Source organism: Cherax quadricarinatus, chromosome 88, assembly GCF_038502225.1.
Source record: "Cherax quadricarinatus isolate ZL_2023a chromosome 88, ASM3850222v1, whole genome shotgun sequence".
NCBI lineage: Eukaryota > Metazoa > Arthropoda > Malacostraca > Decapoda > Parastacidae > Cherax > Cherax quadricarinatus.
In genome coordinates this window covers 17763241-17784713 of record NC_091379.1, presented here as the reverse complement: position 1 = coordinate 17784713, position 21473 = coordinate 17763241, and the positions used below count along the sequence as shown (strand labels likewise).

General features: G+C 39.4%; 1 protein-coding gene across 1 annotated transcript in view; it reads left to right on the top strand.

Moving 5' to 3' along the window:
* The window catches only part of LOC128698669 (restin homolog), a 165905-nt gene that overhangs the window by 4164 nt on the left and 140268 nt on the right, over window positions 1-21473 (top strand). Inside the window, exons 2-3 of the mRNA XM_070104034.1 lie at window positions 7925-8014; window positions 14113-14231. Coding sequence (XP_069960135.1) covers window positions 7925-8014; window positions 14113-14231 — 209 coding nt within the window. The remainder of the gene's footprint in view (window positions 1-7924; window positions 8015-14112; window positions 14232-21473) is intronic.

Genomic DNA, 21473 nt, shown 5'->3' with positions numbered 1-21473 from the left:
CCCTTATACCTCATTGCACCACTCTCCTTTTTTTTTTTTTCCCTCGCCAATTCTTTGATTAACCACCACCTTCATAAATCCATCTGCCGACGCGTCAACTCCCAAGTATCTGAAAACATTCACTTCTTCCATACTCCTCCCCAATTTGATATCCAATTTTTCTTTATCTAAATCATTTGATACCCTCATCACCTTACTCTTTTCTATGTTCACTTTCAACTTTCTACCTTTACACACTCCCAAACTCATCCACCAACCTTTGCAGTGTTTCTTTAGAATCTCCCATAAGCACAGTATCATCAGCAAAAAGCAACTGTGTCAATTCCCATTTTCCATTTGATTCCCCATAATTTAATCCCACCCCCTCTCGAACACCCTAGCATTTACTTCTTTTACAACCCCATCTATAAATATATAAAACAACCATGGTGACATTATACATCCCTGTATAAGACCTACTTTAACTGGGAAGTAGTCTCCCTATCTTCTGCACACCCTAACCTGAGCCTCACTATCCTTATAAAAACTACTTACAACATTTAGTAACTTACCACCTATTGCATATACTTGCAACATTGCTATATTGCTCCCCTATCCACTCTATCATATGCCTTTTCTAAATCCATAAATGCAATAAAAACTTCCCTACCTTTATCTAAATACTGTTCACATATATACTTCAATGTAAACACTTGATCTACACATCCCCTACCCACTCGAAAACCTCCTTGCAACTAATGTCATTTTATTGTCAAGCCGTCACAGCTTGACAAATCTCCTGGAGAGTGCAACATTGCCACAATAAAATGTCACATTAGTTCCATCTTTGACCATTTACCTAACATTTTGGTGATAATTCTACCATTATTATTAAGAATAAAATCATGCTTGAACCAGTTAACATGGCCTCAGTCATCCATACTGCCTTGCTGCACCACTGAATAACAGGCAGTAGTTTTGTCTTGTCCTTTTAGAGCTCAGAACAAGCTGAATTGATCCTTTGCTTCCTTGAATTCAGATGCAAATATTTCTTGCTGCGTTAAGTTCTTCGTCATTTTCTTCCATTGTTACCCATAAAGTGAGTATTTAACACCTGATTGTGACTGTTGCACTTCCTTAGAAATATGTGCAAACTCAGCAGGGTATATCCTGCAGCAGTGAAATTAATGCACTCTCACCACTAAACATTGTCTTGCACCTGACTGCAGTGTTAAAATTGCTTAAACCATCTACCACGAAATGTACATGGTTGTAAAGAATTTTTGTACATTGTCAGGTTCATAGTAAGGTGGAACTTTCTTATCTAAGCACAGTGGGGCACCTTTTCTCAGTTCACACATTCAATTAGTTTCCTATATTTAGTTTTAGTAGTAGGTTGGTAGACAGCAACCACCCAGGGAGGTACGTACTACCGTCCTGCCAAGTGAGTGTAAAACGAAAGCCTGTAATTGTTTTACATTATGGTAGGATTGCTGGTGTCTTTTGTCTGTCTCATAAATATGCAAGATTACAGGCATGTCTTGCTGCTACTACTTACACTTAGGTCACACTACACATACATGTACTCATCTGAGTTTTCTTTGATTTTATCTTGATAGTTCTTGGTCTTATTACTTTTCCTTTTATATCCATGGGGAAGTGGAATAAGAATCTTTCCTCCGTAAGCCATGCGTGTTGTAAAAGTCAACTAAAATGCCGGGAACAATGGGCTAGTAACCCCTTTTCCTGTAAAGATTACTAAAAAGAATAAGAAGAAGAAAATTGTCAAAGTGGGAAGTCTGAATGTGCGTGGATGTTGTGCAAATGATAAGAACGAGATGAATGTGGATGTTATGAATGAGAAGAAACTGGATGTTCTGGCTTTAAGTGAAACAAAGCTGAAGGGGGTGGGAGTTTTTCAATGGAGAGGAATAAATGGGATTAGGTCAGGGGTTTCAAATAGAGTTAGAGCTAAAGGAGTAGAGTAATGTTGAAGGATAAGATATGGCAGGAAAAGAGGGACTATAAATGTATAAATTCAAGGATTATGTGGAGTAAAATAAAGATTGGATGTGAAAAGTGGGTTATAGTAAGTATGTATGCACCTGGAGAAGAGAGAAGTGTAGAGGAGAGAGAGAGATTCTGGGAAATGTTGAGTGAATGCGTGGGGAGTTTTGAATCAAGTGTGAGAGTAATGGTGGTTGGGGATTTTAATGCTAAAGTGGGTAAAAATGTTATGGAGGGAGTAGTAGGTAAATTTGGGGTGCCAGGGGTAAATGTAAATGGGGAGCCTTTAATTGAGCTATGTGTAGAAATTTGGTAATAAGTAATACATATTTTATGAAAAAGAGGATAAATAAATATACAGAGTATGATGTAGCACGTAATGAAAGTTGTTTGTTAGATTATGTATTGGTGGATAAAAGGTTGATGGGTAGGCTCCAGGATGTACACGTTTATAGTGGGGCAACTGATATATCGGATCATTATTTAGTTGTAGCTACAGTGAGAGTAAGAGGTAGATGGGAAAAGAGGAAGGTGGCAACAACAAGTAAGAGGGAGGTGAAAGTGTATAAACTAAGGGAGGAGGAAGTTTGGGCGAGATATAAGCGACTATTGGCAGAAAGGTGGGCTAGTGCAAAGATGAGTAGTGGGGGGGTTGAAGAGGGTTGGAATAGTTTTAAAAATGCAGTATTAGAATGTGGGGCAGAAGTTTGTGGTTATAGGAGGGTGGGGGCAGGAGGGAAGAGGAGTGATTGGTGGAATGATGAAGTAAAGGGTGTGATAAAAGAGAAAAAGGTAGCTTATGAGAGGTTTTTACAAAGTAGAAGTGTTATAAGAAGAGCGGAGTATATGGAGAGTAAAAGAAAGGTGAAGAGAGTGGTGAGAGAGTGCAAAAGGAGAGCAGATGATAGTGGGAGAGGCACTGTCAAGAAATTTTAATGAAAATAAGAAAAAATTTTGGAGTGAGTTAAACAAGTTAAGAAAGGCTAGGGAAAGATGGATTTGTCAGTTAAAAACAGAGTAGGGGAGTTAGTAGATGGGGAGAGGGAGGTATTAGGTAGATGGCGAGAATATTTTGAGGAACTTTTAAATGTTGAGGAAGAAAGGGAGGCGGTAATTTCATGCACTGGTCAGGGAGGTATACCATCTTGTAGGAGTGAAGAAGAGCAGAATGTTAAGTGTGGTGGAGGTACGTGAGGCATTACGTAGAATGATAGGGGGTAAATCAGCTGGAACTTATGGGATCATGACAGAAATGTTAAAAGCAGGGGGAGATATAGTGTTGGAGTGGTTGGTACTTTTATTTAATAAGTGTATGAAAGAGGGGAAGGTACCTAGGGATTGGCAGAGAGCATGTATAGTCCCTTTATATAAAGGGAAAGGGGACAAAAGAGATTGTAAAAATTATAGAGGAATAAGTTTAGTGAGTATACCAGGAAAAGTATACGGTAAGGTTATAATTGAAAGAATTAGAGGCAAGACAGAATGTAGGATTGCGGATAAGCAGGGAGGCTTCAGAGTGGGTAGAGGATGTGTAGATCAAGTGTTTACATTTTAAGCATATATGTGAACCGTATTTAGATAAAGGTAGGGAAGTTTTTATTGCATTTATGGATTTAGAAAAGGCATATGATAGTGGATAGAGGAGCAATGTGGCAGATGTTGCAAGTATATGGAATAGGTGGTAAGTTACTAAATGCTGTAAAGAGCTTTTATGAGGATAGTGAGGCTCAGGTTAGGGTGTGTAGAAGAGAGGGAGCTTACTTCCCGGTAAAAGTAGGTCTTAGACAGGGATGTGTAATGTCACCATGGTTGTTTAATATATTTATAGATGGGGTTGTAAAAGAAGTAAATGCTAGGGTGTTCGGGAGAGGGGTGGGATTAAATTATGGGGAATCAAATTCAAAATGGGAATTGACAGTTACTTTTTGCTGATGATACTGTGCTTATGGGAGATTCTAAAGAAAAATTGCAAAGGTTAGTGGATGAGTTTGGGAATGTGTGTAAAGGTAGAAAGTTGAAAGTGAACATAGAAAAGAGTAAGGTGATGAGGGTGTCAAATGATTTAGATAAAGAAAAATTGGATATCAAATTGGGGAGGAGGAGTATGGAAGAAGTGAATGTTTTCAGATACTTGGGAGTTGACGTGTCGGCGGATGGATTTATGAAGGATGAGGTTAATCATAGAATTGATGAGGGAAAAAAGGTGAGTGGTGCGTTGAGGTATATGTGGAGTCAAAAAACGTTATCTATGGAGGCAAAGAAGGGAATGTATGAAAGTATAGTAGTACCAACACTCTTATATGGGTGTGAAGCTTGGGTGGTAAATGCAGCAGCGAGGAGACGGTTGGAGGCAGTGGAGATGTCCTGTTTAAGGGCAATGTGTGGTGTAAATATTATGCAGAAAATTCGGAGTGTGGAAATTAGGAGAAGGTGTGGAGTTAATAAAAGTATTAGTCAGAGGGCAGAAGAGGGGTTGTTGAGGTGGTTTGGTCATTTAGAGAGAATGGATCAAAGTAGAATGACATGGAAAGCATATAAATCTATAGGGGAAGGAAGGCGGGGTAGGGGTCGTCCTCGAAAGGGTTGGAGAGAGGGGGTAAAGGAGGTTTTGTGGGTAAGGGGCTTGGACTTCCAGCAAGCGTGCGTGAGCGTGTTAGATAGGAGTGAGTGGAGATGAATGGTACTTGGGACCTGACGATCTGTTGGAGTGTGAGCAGGGTAATATTTAGTGAAGGGATTCAGGGAAACCGGTTATTTTCATATAGTCGGACTTGAGTCCTGGAAATGGGAAGTACAATGCCTGCACTTTAAAGGAGGGGTTTGGGATATTGGCAGTTTGGAGGGATATGTTGTGTATCTTTATACGTATATGCTTCTAAACTGTTGTATTCTGAGCACCTCTGCAAAAGCAGTGATAATGTGTGAGTGTGGTAAAAGTGTTGAATGATGATGAAAGTATTTTCTTTTTTTGGGGATTTTTTCTTTTTTGGGTCACCCTGCCTCGGTGGGAGACGGCCGACTTGTTGAAAAAAAAAAAAAAAATTAGTTTTATCCATCATTCTTTTCAGCAGGTCACAATTGGGATTATTAGTTGCACAAGAAGCTCTTATGTTCTCATTTTCTAATGGTACAAATAGTTGATTCACTTGGAACCAAGGAAATAAGCAGTTTGCTTCACAAATGCTCCACTTGTAAGTATATCTAAAATCTCCATTTTCTTCATAACTATTAGTTTCTCACTTCATTCTCTTGACAGCTCCATCATCACTAATATACCTTGAGGGTGCCAGGGTTAGTGTTCAGAGGAGAGTTGGGGGTGATAAAAATGCCCCAGATCATTTGACAGACAGAGGCACTACACACAGGATGCCTCCAGAGTAACTGTAGGCGACATGGGTAAGACTACTTAGATGTAAGATGTGCTTAGCCTTCTTGATGAACAATGGACTCTCCTGTAAACCCATTTTGGCAGAGAATAACTATTCAGTTGTACAGCTGGATTACATTCTGATTTGTTGATGCTTTACAACATGTATGCTTGGTTTGTGCTGTACAAATCTGTTTGTGGTTGCATTTATTTGGTTGCCTGTTATTGACTTTGTTTACCTGGCTTGAGTACACTGTGGGAGTTTTTTTCTCCCTGTGCTTAATTCACTTACTTTCATTATTGCTGTAGGCTACTTCAACCTTGCATGATCATGAGACATGACACTTGTCCATATTAAATTCCATCTTCTGTATGTTTGTTCACTCAATTTGTAAGGTTTTGTAGCAGGATTGCAATGTTATTCTTTAATGCAGCATTGTTGCATTATCTGTAAATAAGTATGTTTATGAAGTATACTCATATTTTATTCCTTTAGGAAATTAATTTACCGATTTGAATTAACTGGTAGGTACATTATTGGAGCAAGCACAAATCCATATGCACATGTTGGTGTATAAATATGGGTTTGTTTTAAATTAGAGCATTTGATTGGGTATATAAATATGGGGTAGATGGAAGGTGATTTGTCTTAGTTTGGAGGAGGTAGTGTTAAGAGCTAGGAGTTTGGGATTTAATATGCTGTTGATGTCTGTGATCCATACATATGAGGTGGTTAGGAAAACAGATGCAGTTGAAGATTGAGACACTTATGCAGCATATGGGAATCTTTATTCAGGAAACGTTTTGCCACAGTTGCTTCATCAGTCTAATACAAATCAGAAGGTGTAAGGAGAGGAGGAGTTTGAGGTAATCAGTCCCTCAGCTTGGAGTCTGTGTTCAGTCCATCAATCTTATAGAATGTACAGCATAGGGCCGTAGACATGAGTGTCTCAATCTTCAACTTGTCCGTTTTTCAAACCATTCATCACAACTGTCACTAGAGCATCATGGGATCTTGTTACAAAGAATTCTTCAACACTTGTCCAGCCTTTGGACGAAGACGTACTTTGACTAGTGGATGGTACCACTATGACTCTGCCTCCTGCTTCGCCTCGCCTGAATACAATATATAAGCCATGTCTACGACCCTATGCTGTACATTCTTCAAGATTGATGGACTGAACACATCGACTCCAGGCTGAGGGACTGATTACCTCAAACTCCTCCTCACCTTACACCTGCTTTATATTGGACTGATGAAGCCACTGTGTGGCAAAACGTTTCCTGAATAAAGATTCCCATATGCTGCATAAGTGTCTCAATCTTCAACTTGTTGGTTTTTCAAACCATTCGTCGAAATCAGACACACTCGCCAAATGTCAGTTTTGAGAAAATTAGGAAATTAGCTCAACATTATCTCTGTAACTAATACTATAATTTTGATCAGACTGGTCTCTCTTTAGATCAAATTTAATGAGCTTTATGGTTTGGTGAATTCATTGGTTTTCCTGGGAGTCAAATCACCTTTTATGGGCATAATTGTATAGTCTAATATTCCTTTAATCTCTACAGGAAAAGGCAGTGTAGAAGTGATGAAGTCATCAATCTGAGTTATGTATATAATGAAAGAATTTTGAAAATTTTGGCGTAGAAAATGCAATTTTCTCTGCTGACGAGTTTCTTTTCAGTACCTTGTATTGAGGATTCAAGGAAGCTGCTTAGCCAGCAAGTGCATGTATGCCTGGAGGGTGTTCTGGGGGTCAACGCCCCTGCGGCCTGGTCCATGACCAGGCCTCGTGATGGATCAGGTCGTGATCAGCCAGGCTGGTCAGGTACTGACTTTAGTTACCTGTCCAGGTTCTTGAAGACAGCCAGGGGCCTATTGGTAATCCCCCTTATGTATACTATGAGGCATTTGAACAGCCTTAGGCCCCTGACACTTACTGTACTTTTCATTGGGGGGATGTTGCACTGCCTGCCCAGTCTTTTGCTTTTGTAAGAAGTAATTTGTGTGTGCAGATTTGGGTCTAGATCCTCTAGGATTTTCCAAGTGTGTATTATCATGCATCTTTATTGCCTGCATTCCAAGGAGTACAGGTCAAAGGGCTTCAACTGTTCCCAGTAATATATGTGCTTTATTATACTTATATGTGCTGTAGTTCTTTGTATATATTTCAGGTCTGTGATTTGGCCTGCCTTGAGAGGGGCCATTAGTGTACAGCAATACTCGCAGTTTGAATGTTTTTGCTTGGCGGGTCAGCATTGCAATAATTCTGTCTATACTTTTCTGGAAAGGCAGCTGGGAGGAGATGATTAATTTTGTTTTTCACCCTGTCTTGAGGGTAATAACTTTCAGAAGACGAGGTTCAAATCCATGGCCTACCAGTTTTAGGACTGATTAGAATCCTACTTCTCCCATCCATTCTGAGAGTTGTTTACAAATGTTATCATCATATCATGTCTTTGTAGAGAAGTGAATTCTTGAAGTTGAGTTCATGTGGAATTTTCTGTTCCTTGATGTTAATAGTTAAGGTAAAAATTCATAGATATCCTTATAATTTTTCTTTTCAGATTGAAAACTTTGAGAAGCAGTAGAGACACCCAAGATATTGCTGTGTTGGTGGATGCAGCTGCAGAGTTATGCCTACATGACCATAAGAGGTGAAATAGACAGTGATATATAATATTTTTGTAGAATATATACACAAATAAAAAAATTCAAAGTGTGGCATAATTATTATGCAGGGAATTTGTAGTGTGCAGATTAGGAGATGTTGAGTTGCTGAAAGTATTATTCATAGGGCTGAGGAGGGGTTGCTGAAGTGGTTTGGTCATTTAGAGAGGATGGAGCAAAATAGGATGACTTGGAGGATGTATAAATCTGTAGTGGAGGGGAGGAGGGGTGGGAGTTGTCCTAGGAAAGGATGGAGGGAGGGGGTAAAAAGAGGTTTTGTGTACAAGAGGCTTGGACATAAAGCAGACATATGAACATGTTAGATAGGAGGAAGTGGAGACAAATGGTTTATAGGATGTGACGAGCTGTTGGAGTGTGAGTGAGGGATTCAGGGAAACCAGTTAGCTGACCTTGAGTCCTGGAAGTGGGAAGTACAGTGCCTGCACTTTAAAGGAGGGGTTTGGAATATTTGCTGCTTGGAGTGACATCTGAACTGTTATATCTATGTTTCTGTATTAGGGTCACTTGGTGAGGTTTTAGGAATTTAAAATTGTGCATTTAATAGGTTTTTTTTCAAATCTTTTCTCTGGGATACCTTGTGATGCTGCTTTCTTTATTAGTCTATTTCAGTTGGCTTTCAGGTGAATTCTTATCTAAAACCTGAACAGCTGAAAATTTCTTAACAGAATTATTCAGTAAAAATTGTATCAGATCATGTGAAACTAACAGCGGAAAACTGACTATTTCTCTAAACGCCAGAATTTTTTCTTTTAATGACATAAAGCCTTGGTTATGTAGCGTGTGTGAAGTTGACCTAGTTTGATGACTTAATGCAGGTTGGAGCTTGTAATTTTTATGAAACCAGAGAAATGTGTAAACTAGATTTCATTTTTATACATAGGAACTACACTACCACCTTTGGTCATGAAAATTTTTGACATCTTGACATGCTGGTTCTGAACTATTAATGGAAATCTCTACAGAATTTGATTGTGTTGCACCAGTGTTTGTTAGTTACCCATACCTAGTGCTATGCAAAGATGTTTGGGGGGGGGGGGGGGGGTCCAGGGCATTGGATGGACATGTATAAATAAATGCAGGTATATAGTGTGTGCTCAAAACTTCTACCAGAGGGATTTCCAGGATAATGTGCCAGGATGTCCTCTAGAAGTGGTAGGCCTACAAATGAATAACAGTGTACCCATGTCTTGTTGATCTGTGTGAAGTGATAGTCACTAGTGGATGAAACTTGTTAATAAAATACCATCATTGAACCTTGTACAACAAAGGTTCAACTATATTTGGTTCACTTTGTAGAAGAGTATTGAAAAGATTGTATGTAATTTAAGAATAAGGCAGGAGCAAGAGTGCATACACTCGTGGCATTTTTACTGAATGTATTTCCATCATTTTAACCCTTTGAGGGTTTTCGTCGTACTAGTACGTCTTACGCGTAGGGGTTTTTGACGTACTAGTACTCATAAATTCTAGCGGCCTCAAATCTAGTGGGAGAAAGCTGGTAGGCCTTCATATGAAAGAATGGGTCTATGTGGTCAGTGTGCACAGTCTAAAAAAAATCCTGCAGCACACAGTGCATAATGAGAAAAAAAAAACTTTGACCATTTTTTTTTAATAAATCAGCGACTTTGCAGTGTATTTTCGTATGGTATTTATTGTTGTATTCTAGTTTTCTTGGTCTCGTTTTATAGAATGGAAGACATATTACAGAAATTGAGATGATTTTGACTGGTTTTACAATGAAAGGTGCCTTGAAATTGAGCTCAAAGTAGCAGAAATGTTCGATTTTTACCAAACTTCAAAAGTAAACAAATCATGCCAAGCGTGCAATACACATCAACTGGTGAGTCTAATATTCTTTTACAAGTGCACCAATAATATTTATACCATTTTTTACACTAATGCAGTAGTCTGCATAACAGTAAATCTTATATTTTTTGTGAGAATAAAAATTCAAAGTGGAAAGCAAAAGAATATAAGAGGGGCCTTGAGACGTGACTAATGACTAGAGGAAATGTCATTTTAGTGCCAGGAATGTCTTTCTTGTTTATTCTGGACCCTATTCGGAAATTGGCATCTTTTGAAATTTGTGTGAAATTGGCAAAATTGCTAAATTCTGACCACTGTACTGGATAGTTGAATTTCATAAATGAGTGGTTTCTTGCACCCATTCGATAGAAAAAATGTAGTTCTAGCGAAATATTTATGTTTTTTGTCGACTAGTACAGTGAAATTGGCCGAAAATGGGGCTCAAAGTGGGCAAAATCGCCGATGCGTAAACATCACCGAGACCGCTAACTTTGCGAGAGCATAATTCCGTAAGTTTTCTATCAAATTTCAAACTTTTGGTGTCGTTATGATCGGGAAAAGATTCTCTTTCTTTTCATAAGAGAAAATAATTTTTTTTTTTTTAAATTTTGCCGACCCTGAGAACGAGTTTCGGAGAGGGCCTGTTGACCCTCAAAGGGTTAAATGTAGTGCAGCAATTGTGAGGAAGCAACACAAGGTGCAAAACAACCTTGAGGGGAGTTAAATGATAGCTCTATGCCTTTCGTGTTGTAATCAACACATCAGGAACTTGCAGTGTTGCAGAAATAAGTTGGAATATAATATCTTTATTTATTACAAGTACATGTACATGATGCACAGGCCTAGCTGATGTTAACCCCTCGAGGGTCTGTGCCGTAGATCTACGGCTTTACGTTGAGGGTCCAAACCGTAGATCTACGTCATGAGCTCAGTTCACTCTGATAAGCTGTGAGCGGTAAATTTTGGCCTTGATATGAGAGAATGCATCTATGTGGTATGTGTGCACCACATAAAACAAATCCTGCAGCACACAGTGCATAATAAGAGAAAAAAAACAGACTGCAATTTTCGATTAAAATAGCGACTTTACAGTGTTTTTTCGTATGTATTTTTATAGTTGTATTTGCGATTTCTTGGTCTCATTTGATAGAATGGAAGACATGACTGAAATAGAGATGATTTTGATTGGTTTTAGTACTGGAAATGGCTTGAAACTTAGCTCAAAGTAGCAGAAATGTTAAATTTTTGCTTATGTTCAGGAGTAAACAAATGGCCTCACATGTCTAATAAATGCCTGCTGGTGGGTCTAATATACATTCACAAATGTGCTGATGTTATTTATACAATTATTAAAATATTGCATAACAGTAAATCTATTTTTTGGTGTGAATAAAAATTCATTATGTGAATAAAAAATCAAAATGGAATTCATTAGTAAAGCCTGAAAACTTAACTAATGAACAGAGGAAATGTTAGTTTAGTGCCAGGAATGTCTACATTGTTTATTCTGGACCCTATTTTGAAATTAGAGTATTTTGAACTTTGCATTAAATTGGCCAAATTACCAATTTCCGTTCACTTTATTTTGTAGTTGAAACAGTTGACTTGGCAAATTCTTGTGTTCAGTCAATAGAATAGAAGTAATACTAGTGAAATAGTTAAGAATTTGGCCTAAAATGGGAGTCAAAGTCCGCAAAATCGCTGATGTGTAAATATCGCTGACACGTCAAAATTCGCGAGAGCATAATTTTGTAAATTTTTCATCAAATTTTGTACTTTTTGTTTTATTACTTTCAGAAAAAGATTCTCCACCATTTCATAAGAAAAAATAACAAAATTACTTTTTGAAAATTCTTGGACACTGGTGCACCCTTTGAAATTTGTCCTCTGGACCCTGAAAGGGTTAATGACCTACTATATAGAAAGCCCCTTCTTATGCAGAGCATTTCGGGCAAATTAGGTCAGTTTTGTCCCAGGATGCGACCCACACCAGTCCATTAACACTCGGGTACCCATTTTACTGATGGGTGAACATAGACAAACGGTGTAAGAAAACACGTCCAAAGTTTCCACCCCTTTGCTGGGAATCGAACCTGGACCCTCACCATATGAAGCAAGAACTTAGGGCACCAGGCCATGGGGCCTGGAAGTTCAAGTAGATCTGTTCAAGGGATCTTCTGGTGTGTTGATTACAACATGAAAGGCCTAAAACTATCATTCAGCTCCCCCCTTGTTTGTTTTGCTCTTCAAATTTAGGGTGATCAAGATACCAGAATAGAATTATATAAAATGACATGAGTGTATGCACTAGTCCTTACGTTCAAGGTAAGGAAGCTGTTATGTCCCTTAGCCACATCTTGCTGGTGCTCCTCCCATTCCTCTTACTCCATATATAACTCATAGTATACCACTGACTGGCACATGCTTTGTCCATGGCTCTGGCCTATTTGATTTTCTGGCCTATTAATTTGCTGTTTGAGTTTTTTTTAGTTTGATTTTGTGAGGTAAGTATTTGAATTGTGGAATCCTTTCATTGTATAGAGTACTGAGTGGCTTTTTGATCCTTGAACTTTTAGGTTAGCTTCCTTCATTAAGCTAGGTAAAGATGAAGTAAACTTAATGTGTAGTTCTTGAACTTTAGGGCTCTGATGTATGTTATCACTAATTTATAACAAGTCATACAAGGATAACATCTGAAGCTTGTATATTATAATTACCAATTTGTCATTGTTTATAAATGGTTTAGAAAACCAACAAGTTGATGACTGAGACATTAGTGTAACACTGTAGTATCTGTTGTTGAAGTGTTTTGCTAGCCAATGGCTTCCTCAGTCCAATACTGAGAAGAATGGTGGAAGATCAGTTGAAGATCAGTTGTTGTTTTAGGTAATCAGTCCCTCAGCTTGCAGTCAATTTGTTCAGTTGAGGGACTGGTTATCTCAAACTCCTCCTCGTCTTCCACCACTCGGAAAGCCCCATCCACTCAAAACTGTCAGTTTCTGAAGTGTTTATTGCACAGGTACATCATGTTTGAATTTATAGATTGTGCAATGAAAAGTAATGTTTGACTTCATCGATTGAACAAGAAAAAGGTTGTTAAACAAATAACCCGTACATAGAAGAGAGGAGCTTACAATGACATTTCAATCTGACTTGGACCATTTACAAAGTCACACTAAAGAAAAGGAGAGCAGGAAGGGTATATGTAGGCAGGTGGTGGTGGCGGTGGCGTTGGCGGCGGCGTTGGCGGTGGTGGTGGTGCCCACAGAGGGTAAGAGAAAGAACACCGAGGGAGGAGGAAATAAATAAAGAAGGAACAAATACACAGGGTAGAAGACAACTCAAATGAGAAAAAGGAAAGGGGAAGAGGGAGAAGAACAAAAGGAGGAATCAGGTTGGGTCACGGGTGTTTTGAAGTTTGGAGCATTTTACAATGTAGTGGGAGAGGAAGGCATCTACAGAGACGAAGCCAGGACTAAGATTCATACAAGGAAAGTTGTGTATTAGGGAGGATTCAACCAGACGGCGACTGTTAAAGTTGGAAGTAGGGAAGACAGAGATCACAGCCATCCTATTGACTGGTCTTCTGCTAAAACTGTCTTCCCTACTTCCAACTTTAACAGTCACCGTCTGGTTGAATCCTCCCTAATACACAACTTTCCTTGTATGAATCTTAGTCCCAGCTTCGTCTCTGTAGATGCCTTCCTCTCCCACTACATTGTAAAATGCTCCAAACTTCAAAACACCCGTGACCCAACCTGATTCCTCCTTTTGTTCTTCTCCCTCTTCCCCTTTCCTCTTTCCTTTTTCTCATTTGAGTTGTCTTCTGCCCTGTGTATTTGTTAGTTTATCCCCCCCCCCTCCTCGGTGTTCTTGCTCTTACCCTCTGTGGACACCTAGCTCTTTTGCAATGCTCCCCTTTCTTAGTATTTGACTGGCTCCTCCTCTTACTACCTCCTCTCTACTACTTCCTTCCACCTCCACTACTACCACCTCCTACCTACATATACCCTTCCTGCTCTCCTTTTCGTTAGTGTGACTTTGTAAATGGTCCAAGTCGGACCGAAACGTCGTCGTAAGCTCATTTTTATGTGCAGGTTATTTGAGTATCGTTCCAGTCACGGTGTTGTGCCTTTTTTTGTTATTTAAAAAGGTTAAGGTAATGTGTTGGAAAAAGTGTGAAATTGTATAAACTTAAAAAGAAAAAAAAAAAACACACACAGGACACATGAAGATATTTTACTATTTCTCTTGCAAGGGAGTGGAACATAGAGGAGTTGGGTGCTGAAAGGTTAACAGTGGTGCCTGACGACCTTGACTCTGTCTTCACTAACAGCAGTCCCCACACAGAAGAGGATAAACCTTGTAATTTGAAAGGTAAGATTTTTTTCTTTATGAAGTTACTACATATATGTATGGGTGAGAGGGAGGGTGTATTGTTAACACAGTCTCTCCTTGTTTACCGATGGAGTTCTGTTCCTAAGACTGTCAGTAAACGAATTTGTCGCTAATCGAGGAATCTCCCCTTACTGATATTTCAAAATGTCACCACCCAAAATTTAAACATTCAGTTTTGTTTCCTGTGAAAATACAGTCAATCTGTTCATTATTAAAGGTAATACAACACGAAATAGGTCAATAACTTGCTTCCGAGATATTCCAGAAAATGCGTGCGTAGCTGATTACTTTTTGTTTTTTAATCCCTTAATGCTGTCCACCCTTCAATATCTCTCCATGTAATGTCAAGTTTTTATTAATTTGGACATCTTTATTATGCTTCTACATTGATATACCTGATATTATTCTGGAATAAATATGGTAAGTAGATAAACTTACTTGATAGTAATAGTATAATTATAAAGTATTTCGTAGTGCTGAGAGGTCCACCCCTTGATGCGTCATGGGCAATCTTGAGTTACTGTGACACTGCTCACTTCTCTTCCTCTCTGCTATAGCTTCGCCCACTTTCTCCTGTAGCTCCGCCCACTTTCTAATGATGCCAAATGATGAATTAAATATGTATATTAGAAAGAAAAAAATAAAAAGGAAACTCCAGCTTGATAACGTTGTTTTAATTTGCATAATTTTTACATGTTGGAAAAATCAATAAAAAAGTAAAAAACACAGTGCACTCGTTACTTTTTTTTTTTTTTAATAAGTTGGCCGTCTCCCACCGAGGCAGGGTGACCCAAAAAGAAAAATGAGAGTTTCTCATTTTAATTTTAGTAATGTATACAGGAGAAGGGGTTACTAGCCCCTTGCTCCTGGCATGTTAGTCGCCTCTTACAACACGCATGGCTTATGGAGGAAGAATTCTGTTCCACTTCCCCATGGAGATAAGAGGAAATAAATGAGAACTAGTAAGAAAATAGAAAAAACCCAGAGGGGTGTGTATATAAATGCTTGTACATGTATGTACAGTGTGAACTAAGTGTAAGTAGAAGTAGCAAGCCTTACCTGAAATCTTGCATATTTGAGAGAGAAAAAGAACAACAATCCTACCATCATGTAAAACAATTACAGGCTTTTGTTTTACACCCACTTAGCAGGACAGTATTACCTCCCTGGGTGGTTGCTGTCTACTAACCTACTACCTTTTTTTCCTTCTTCTCTCCCCCCCCCCCCAACAAGTCGGCCGTCTCCCACCGAGGCAGGGTGACCCAAAAAAGAAAGAAAATCCCCAAAAAGAAAATACTTTCATCATCATTCAACACTTTCACCACACTCGCACATTATCACTGTTTTTGCAGAGGTGCTCAGAATACAACAGTTTAGAAGCATATACGAATAAAGATACACAACATATCCCTCCAAACTGCCAATATCCCAAACCCCTCCTTTAAAGTGCAGGCATTGTACAGTGGACCCCCGCATACCGATGGCACCACATAACGATTAATCTGCATACCGCTTGCTTTAATCGCAAAAATTTTGCCTCGCATACCGCTTAAAAACCCGCTCACCGATTTTCGTCCGAGACGCGTCCAATGTGCGCCCTCAGCCAGCCTCACATGTGCCGCCCGTGCCATTGTTTACCAGCCAGCCTCCGCGGTAACATCCAAGCATACAATCGGAATATTTCATATTATTACAGTGTTTTCGGTGCTGTTTCTGGAAAATAAGTGACCATGGGCCCCAAGAAAGCTTCTAGTGCCAACCCTACACCAATAAGGGTGAGAATTCCAATAGAAATGAAGAAAGAGATCATTGATAAGTATGAAAGTGGAGTGCGTATCGCCGACCTGGTCAGGTTGTACAAGAAACCCCAATCAACCATCGCTACTATTGTGGGCACCAGAAAGGCAATCAAGGAAGCTGTTCTTGCCAAAGGTTTAACTGTGTTTTCGAAACAAAGATCGCAAGTGATGGAAGACGTTGAGAGACTCTTATTGGTGTGGATAAATGAAAAACAGCTAGCAGGAGATGGCGTCTCTCAAGCGATCATAAGCGAAAAGGCTAGGAAGTTGCGTGAGGATTTAATTAAAAAAATGCCTGCAACTAGTGCTGATGTGAGTGAATTTAAGGCCAGCAAAGATTGGTTTGAGAGATTTAAGAAGCGTAGTGGCATACATAGTGTGATAAGGCATGGTGAGGCTGCCAGTTCGGACCACAAAGCGGCTGAAAAATATGTGCAGGAATTCAAGAAGTACATAGAGACTGAAGGACTGAAACCTGAACAAGTGTTTAATTGTGATGAAACAGGCCTGTTTTGGAAGAAAATGCCAAGCAGGACCTACATTACTCAGGAGGAAAAGACACTCCCAGGACATAAGCCTATGAAAGACAGGCTTACTTTGTTGATGTGTTCCAATGCTACTGGTGATTGTGAAGTTAAGCCTTTATTAGTGTATCACTCTGAAACTCCCAGAGCGTTCAGGCAAAAGAATGTCCTCAAGGAGAATTTGTGTGTGCTGTGGAGGGCAAACAGTAAGGCATGGGTCACTAGGGACTTTTTCTATGACTGGTTACAACATGCATTTGCCCCCAATGTGAAAGATTACCTAACTGAAAATAAATTAGAACTTAAGTGCCTCCTGGTGTTAGACAATGCCCCTGGTCATCCTACAGACGTGGCAGAGCGACTTTATGGGGAAATGAAATTCATTAAGGTGAAGTTTTTGCCTCCTAATAACACTCCTCTCCTGCAGCCCATGGACCAGCAGGTTATTGCAAACTTCAAGAAACTGTACACAAAAGCTCTGTTTGAAAGGTGCTTTGTAGTGACCTCAGAAACTCAGTTGACTCTAAGAGAGTTTTGGAGAGAGCACTTTAATATTCTCAATTGTGTAAACCTTATAGGTAAGGCTTGGGAGGGAGTGACTAAGAAGACCTTGAACTCTGCTTGGAAGAAACTGTGGCCAGAATGTGTAGACAAAAGGGATTTTGAAGGGTTTGAGGCTAACCCTGAGAGGATTATGCCAGTTGAGGAATCCATTGTGGCATTGGGAAAGTCCTTGGGGTCGGAGGTTAGTGGGGAGGATGTGGAAGAGTTGGTGGAGGAGGACAATGAAGAACTAACCACTGATGAGCTGATAGATCAACTTCAAGAGCAAGAGGCCAGACCTGAGAAAACTGGTTCAGAGGAGGGGAGAGAGAAATTGAAGAAGTTGCCTACTACAAAGATTAAGGAAATCTGTGCAATGTGGCTGAAAGTGCAAACCTTTATGGATGAGTATCACTCTCACACAGCTATTGCAAGCCGTGCTGGTGATTATTACACTGACAATGTTGTGAAACACTTTAGGGAAGTCATAAAGGAACGAGAGGTACAGGCCACTATGGACAGATATGTTGTGTGAAAAAGTCCAGTGACTCTGAAGCTGGTCCTAGTGGCATTAAAAGAAGAAGGGAAGTAACCCCAGAAAAGGACTCGACACCTCAAGTCTTAATGGAAGGGGATTCCCCTTCTAAACACTAACACTCTCTCTCCCCTCCTCCCATCCCATCAATCATCACCAGATCTTCAATAAAAGTAAGTGTCATGTAAGTGTGCATGCCTTTTTCAGTTTGTGTGTACTAAAATTAACATTTCATGTGGTAAAAAAATTTTTTTTTTCATACTTTTGGGTCTCTTGCACGGATTAATTTGATTTCCATTATTTCTTATGGAGAAAATTAATTCTCATACCGATTATTTCGCATAACAATGACCCCTCTTGCACGGATTAAAATCGGTATGCGGGGGTCCACTGTACTTCCCATTTCCAGGACTCGAGTCCGACTATATGAAAATAACCGGTTTCCCTGAATCCCTTCACTAAATATTACCCTGCTCACACTCCAAACAGATCGTCAGGTCCCAAGTATCATTCGTCTCCATTCACTCCTATCTAACACGCTCGTGCATGCTTGTTGTTCACTGAGTTTAATCATTTCTTAAGCTGCTACAAGACATAGAATGTAAACAGAGAAACACACCAGCTAACCGCCTTTACTGTGAATTTTTGTACTTCCATTGTCCTCTTGTCTTTTCTCTTACAAGTGCTGCTGCACTTACAACTATCTTGTACTATGGGGTGCACAATAAAGTACAAATTTGTACAGATACGTAGTCTTGGAGACTGTGAAAGCTAGTGTACCGAATGGCTGTAGGAAGGAGATTGAGATGCTTGACACCGAGATGCCACGCTGCCAGTTTCCACGATCCAAATTCTCGTATAGTATACAATGCTGGCTCGTTGGAGAGCATGTCGTAGTTCTGAGTTGTTGGTAAACGAGTACATTGGAAACTGAGGAGAGGCTGTATATTGAGGACAATTTCTAGCATTCTGTGCATATCAGTTGCTGAATTCATATGCTGTACTGTACAAAACTGTCTACGCTCTCAATTACCTTATTTAGCAGATAAGGCATTCCTGTTAGAGAATATCTCCTGTTCTGACCTTTCACATCTATTTGCAGACTGTATTGGTGTATCTCTATAATAAGTTAATCAAACATGTCACGTAAAGAAACAAATTTGTACACGTTTCAAATTTTTCTTGCTTATTTTCATAGGAGTTGGAAATTGTGGAAAGTGAAGGTTATTTTCTAAATAAAGCAAAGCTAAAAGTGCAGAATGTATTTCATATTTCTGGTGTGTCATTTTGACTACTGATTAACTTTTTGCTCCACTCCTTATTGCTGGGGCTCCATGATATACCTCAGGTATGCATCGTAGTCCAGTAATTACCCAAGACTATTAGGGAAACGTTGGGGAGGGAAGAGGTTAGCTCCAGTTCTTGGTCACTCGACTTTTGATCAACTGGCTGTGATTAAACCGTCATATCTATTTTTGAACTTGTGTGTGGTGTGATCTAGTTTGTTGATCTCTGCCCTGTAAGCAACACTACTTTGTATTTTAGTATTTTTTTTTACTTGAATCATTTAATATGTTTGACGAAAGGAAAATTTAGTGCATTAAGCTGGCAGTGTCGAGTGATGATGCTGGAAGTGAAGTTGGGCATGCTTAAAATTTTCAAGATGGTCATACCCGGGTTGTAAGTGTGCTCCTATATTTTGATGAGTTTTAGATCAAATTAAAACTGGCTAGATTGTGCTGCTCTATTGTCAAAGATAATAGGATTAATGTAGTGATGGTGAGAAAGTTTGCTAATAATGGTTATGATTGAAAACCAGTTTAAAGGGAGCACATGCACTAGTTCATTATTGATGAAGAAAATTTTGACACAAGTGTTCTGTCGTAGAATCTTCTCTTGTAGTTGTTGGCATTTTCAGAGATTTACTTTTGTGAGTGCATTGCAGTAATAAAGAGAAGAGGGTATTCTTGGTGAGTTTTAAGTGTTGCTGCAATATTTAGATGGAAGAGAGTAATGTACAGTAGTACCTTGGTACTTGAACCACTCCCATCTCAAGCAATTCGGCATTCGAACGCTTTGTTCAGAAAAAAAAAATCGCTCTATAGACGACCGTTTGCTCGGCACTCGACCAAACATTAGGTGTCAGCCTCCTCGCAGGTGTCGCTTTGTGCAAAACTCGGTTGAACTTCGCTGTAAACTATTTCATGTTTCTTCGCGCTTTTTGGTATTTTTTAGTATTTGTAAGTAAGGAAGTCTGAATGTGCGTGGATCTTGTGCAAATGATAAGAAAGAGATGATTGTGGATGTTATGAATGAGAAGAAGCTGGATGTCCTGGCTTTAAGTGAAACAAAGCTGATGGGGGTGGGAGAGTTTCAGTAGAGAGGAATGAATAGGATTAGGTCAGGGGTTTCAAATAGTTAGAGCTAAAGGAGTAGAATAATGTTGAAGGATAAGATATGGCAGGAAAAGAGGGACTATAAATGTATTAATTCAAGGATTATGTGGAGCAAAATAAAGGTTGGATGTGAAAAGTGGGTTATCGTAAGTGTATATGCACCTGGAGAAGAGAGAAGTGTAGAGGAGAGAGAGAGATTTTGGAAAATGTTGAGTGAATGCGTGGGGAGTTTTGAACCAAGTGCGAGAGTACTTGTGGTTGGGGATTTCAATGCTAAAGTGGGTAAAAATGTTATGGAGGGAGTAGTAGGTAAATTTGGAGTGCCAGGGGTAAATGTAAATGGGGAGCCTTTGAGCTATGTGTAGAAGGAGATTTGGTAATAAGTAATACATATTTTATAAAAAAGAGGATAAATAAATATACAAGGTATGATGTAGCACGAAATGAAAGCAGTTTGTTAAATTATGTATTGGTGGATAAAAGGTTAATGGGTAGGCTCCAGGATGTACATGTTTATAGAGGGGCAACTGATATATCGGATCATTATTTAGTTGTAGCTACAGTTAGAGTAAGAGGTAGATGGGACAAGAGGAAGGTGGTAACAAGTAGGAGGGAAGTGAAAGTGTATAAACTAAGGGAGGAGGAAGTTCGGGTGAGATATAAGCGACTATTGGCAGAAAGGTGGGCTAGTGCAAAGATGAGTAGTGGGGGGAGGGAGGGTTGAAGAGGGTTGGATGAGTTTTAAAAATGCAGTATTTGAATGTGGGGCAGAAGTTTGTGGTTATAGGAGGGTGGGGGCAGGAGGAAAGAGGAGTGATTAGTGGAATGATGAAGTAAAGGGTGTGATATAAGAGAGAAAGTTAGCTTATGAGTGGTTTTTACAAAGCAGAAGTGTTATAAGAAGAGCAGAGTATATGGAGAGTAAAAGAAAGGTGAAGAGAGTGGTGAGAGAGTGCAGAAGGAGAGCAGATAGTGGGAGAGGCACTGTCAAGAAATTTTTATGAAAATAAGAAAAAAATTTGGAGTGAGTTAAACAAGTTAAGAAAGCCTAGGGAACGTATGGATTTGTCGGTTAAAAACAGAGTAGGGGAGTTAGTAGATGGGGAGAGGGAGGTATTAGGTAGATGGTGAGAATATTTTGAGGAACTTTTAAATGTTGAGGATGAAAGGGAAGTGGTAATTTCATGCACTGGCCAGGGAGGTATGCCATCTTTTAGGAGTGAAGAAGAGGAGAATGTAAGTGTGGGGGAGGTATGTGAGGCATTATGTAGAATGAAAGGGGGGTAAAGCAGCTGCAACTGATTGGATCATGACAGAAATGTTAAAAGCAGGGGGGGATATAGTGTTGGAGTGGTTGATACTTTTGTTTAATAAATGTATAAAAGAGGGGAAGGTACCTAGGGATTGGCAGAGAGCATGTATAG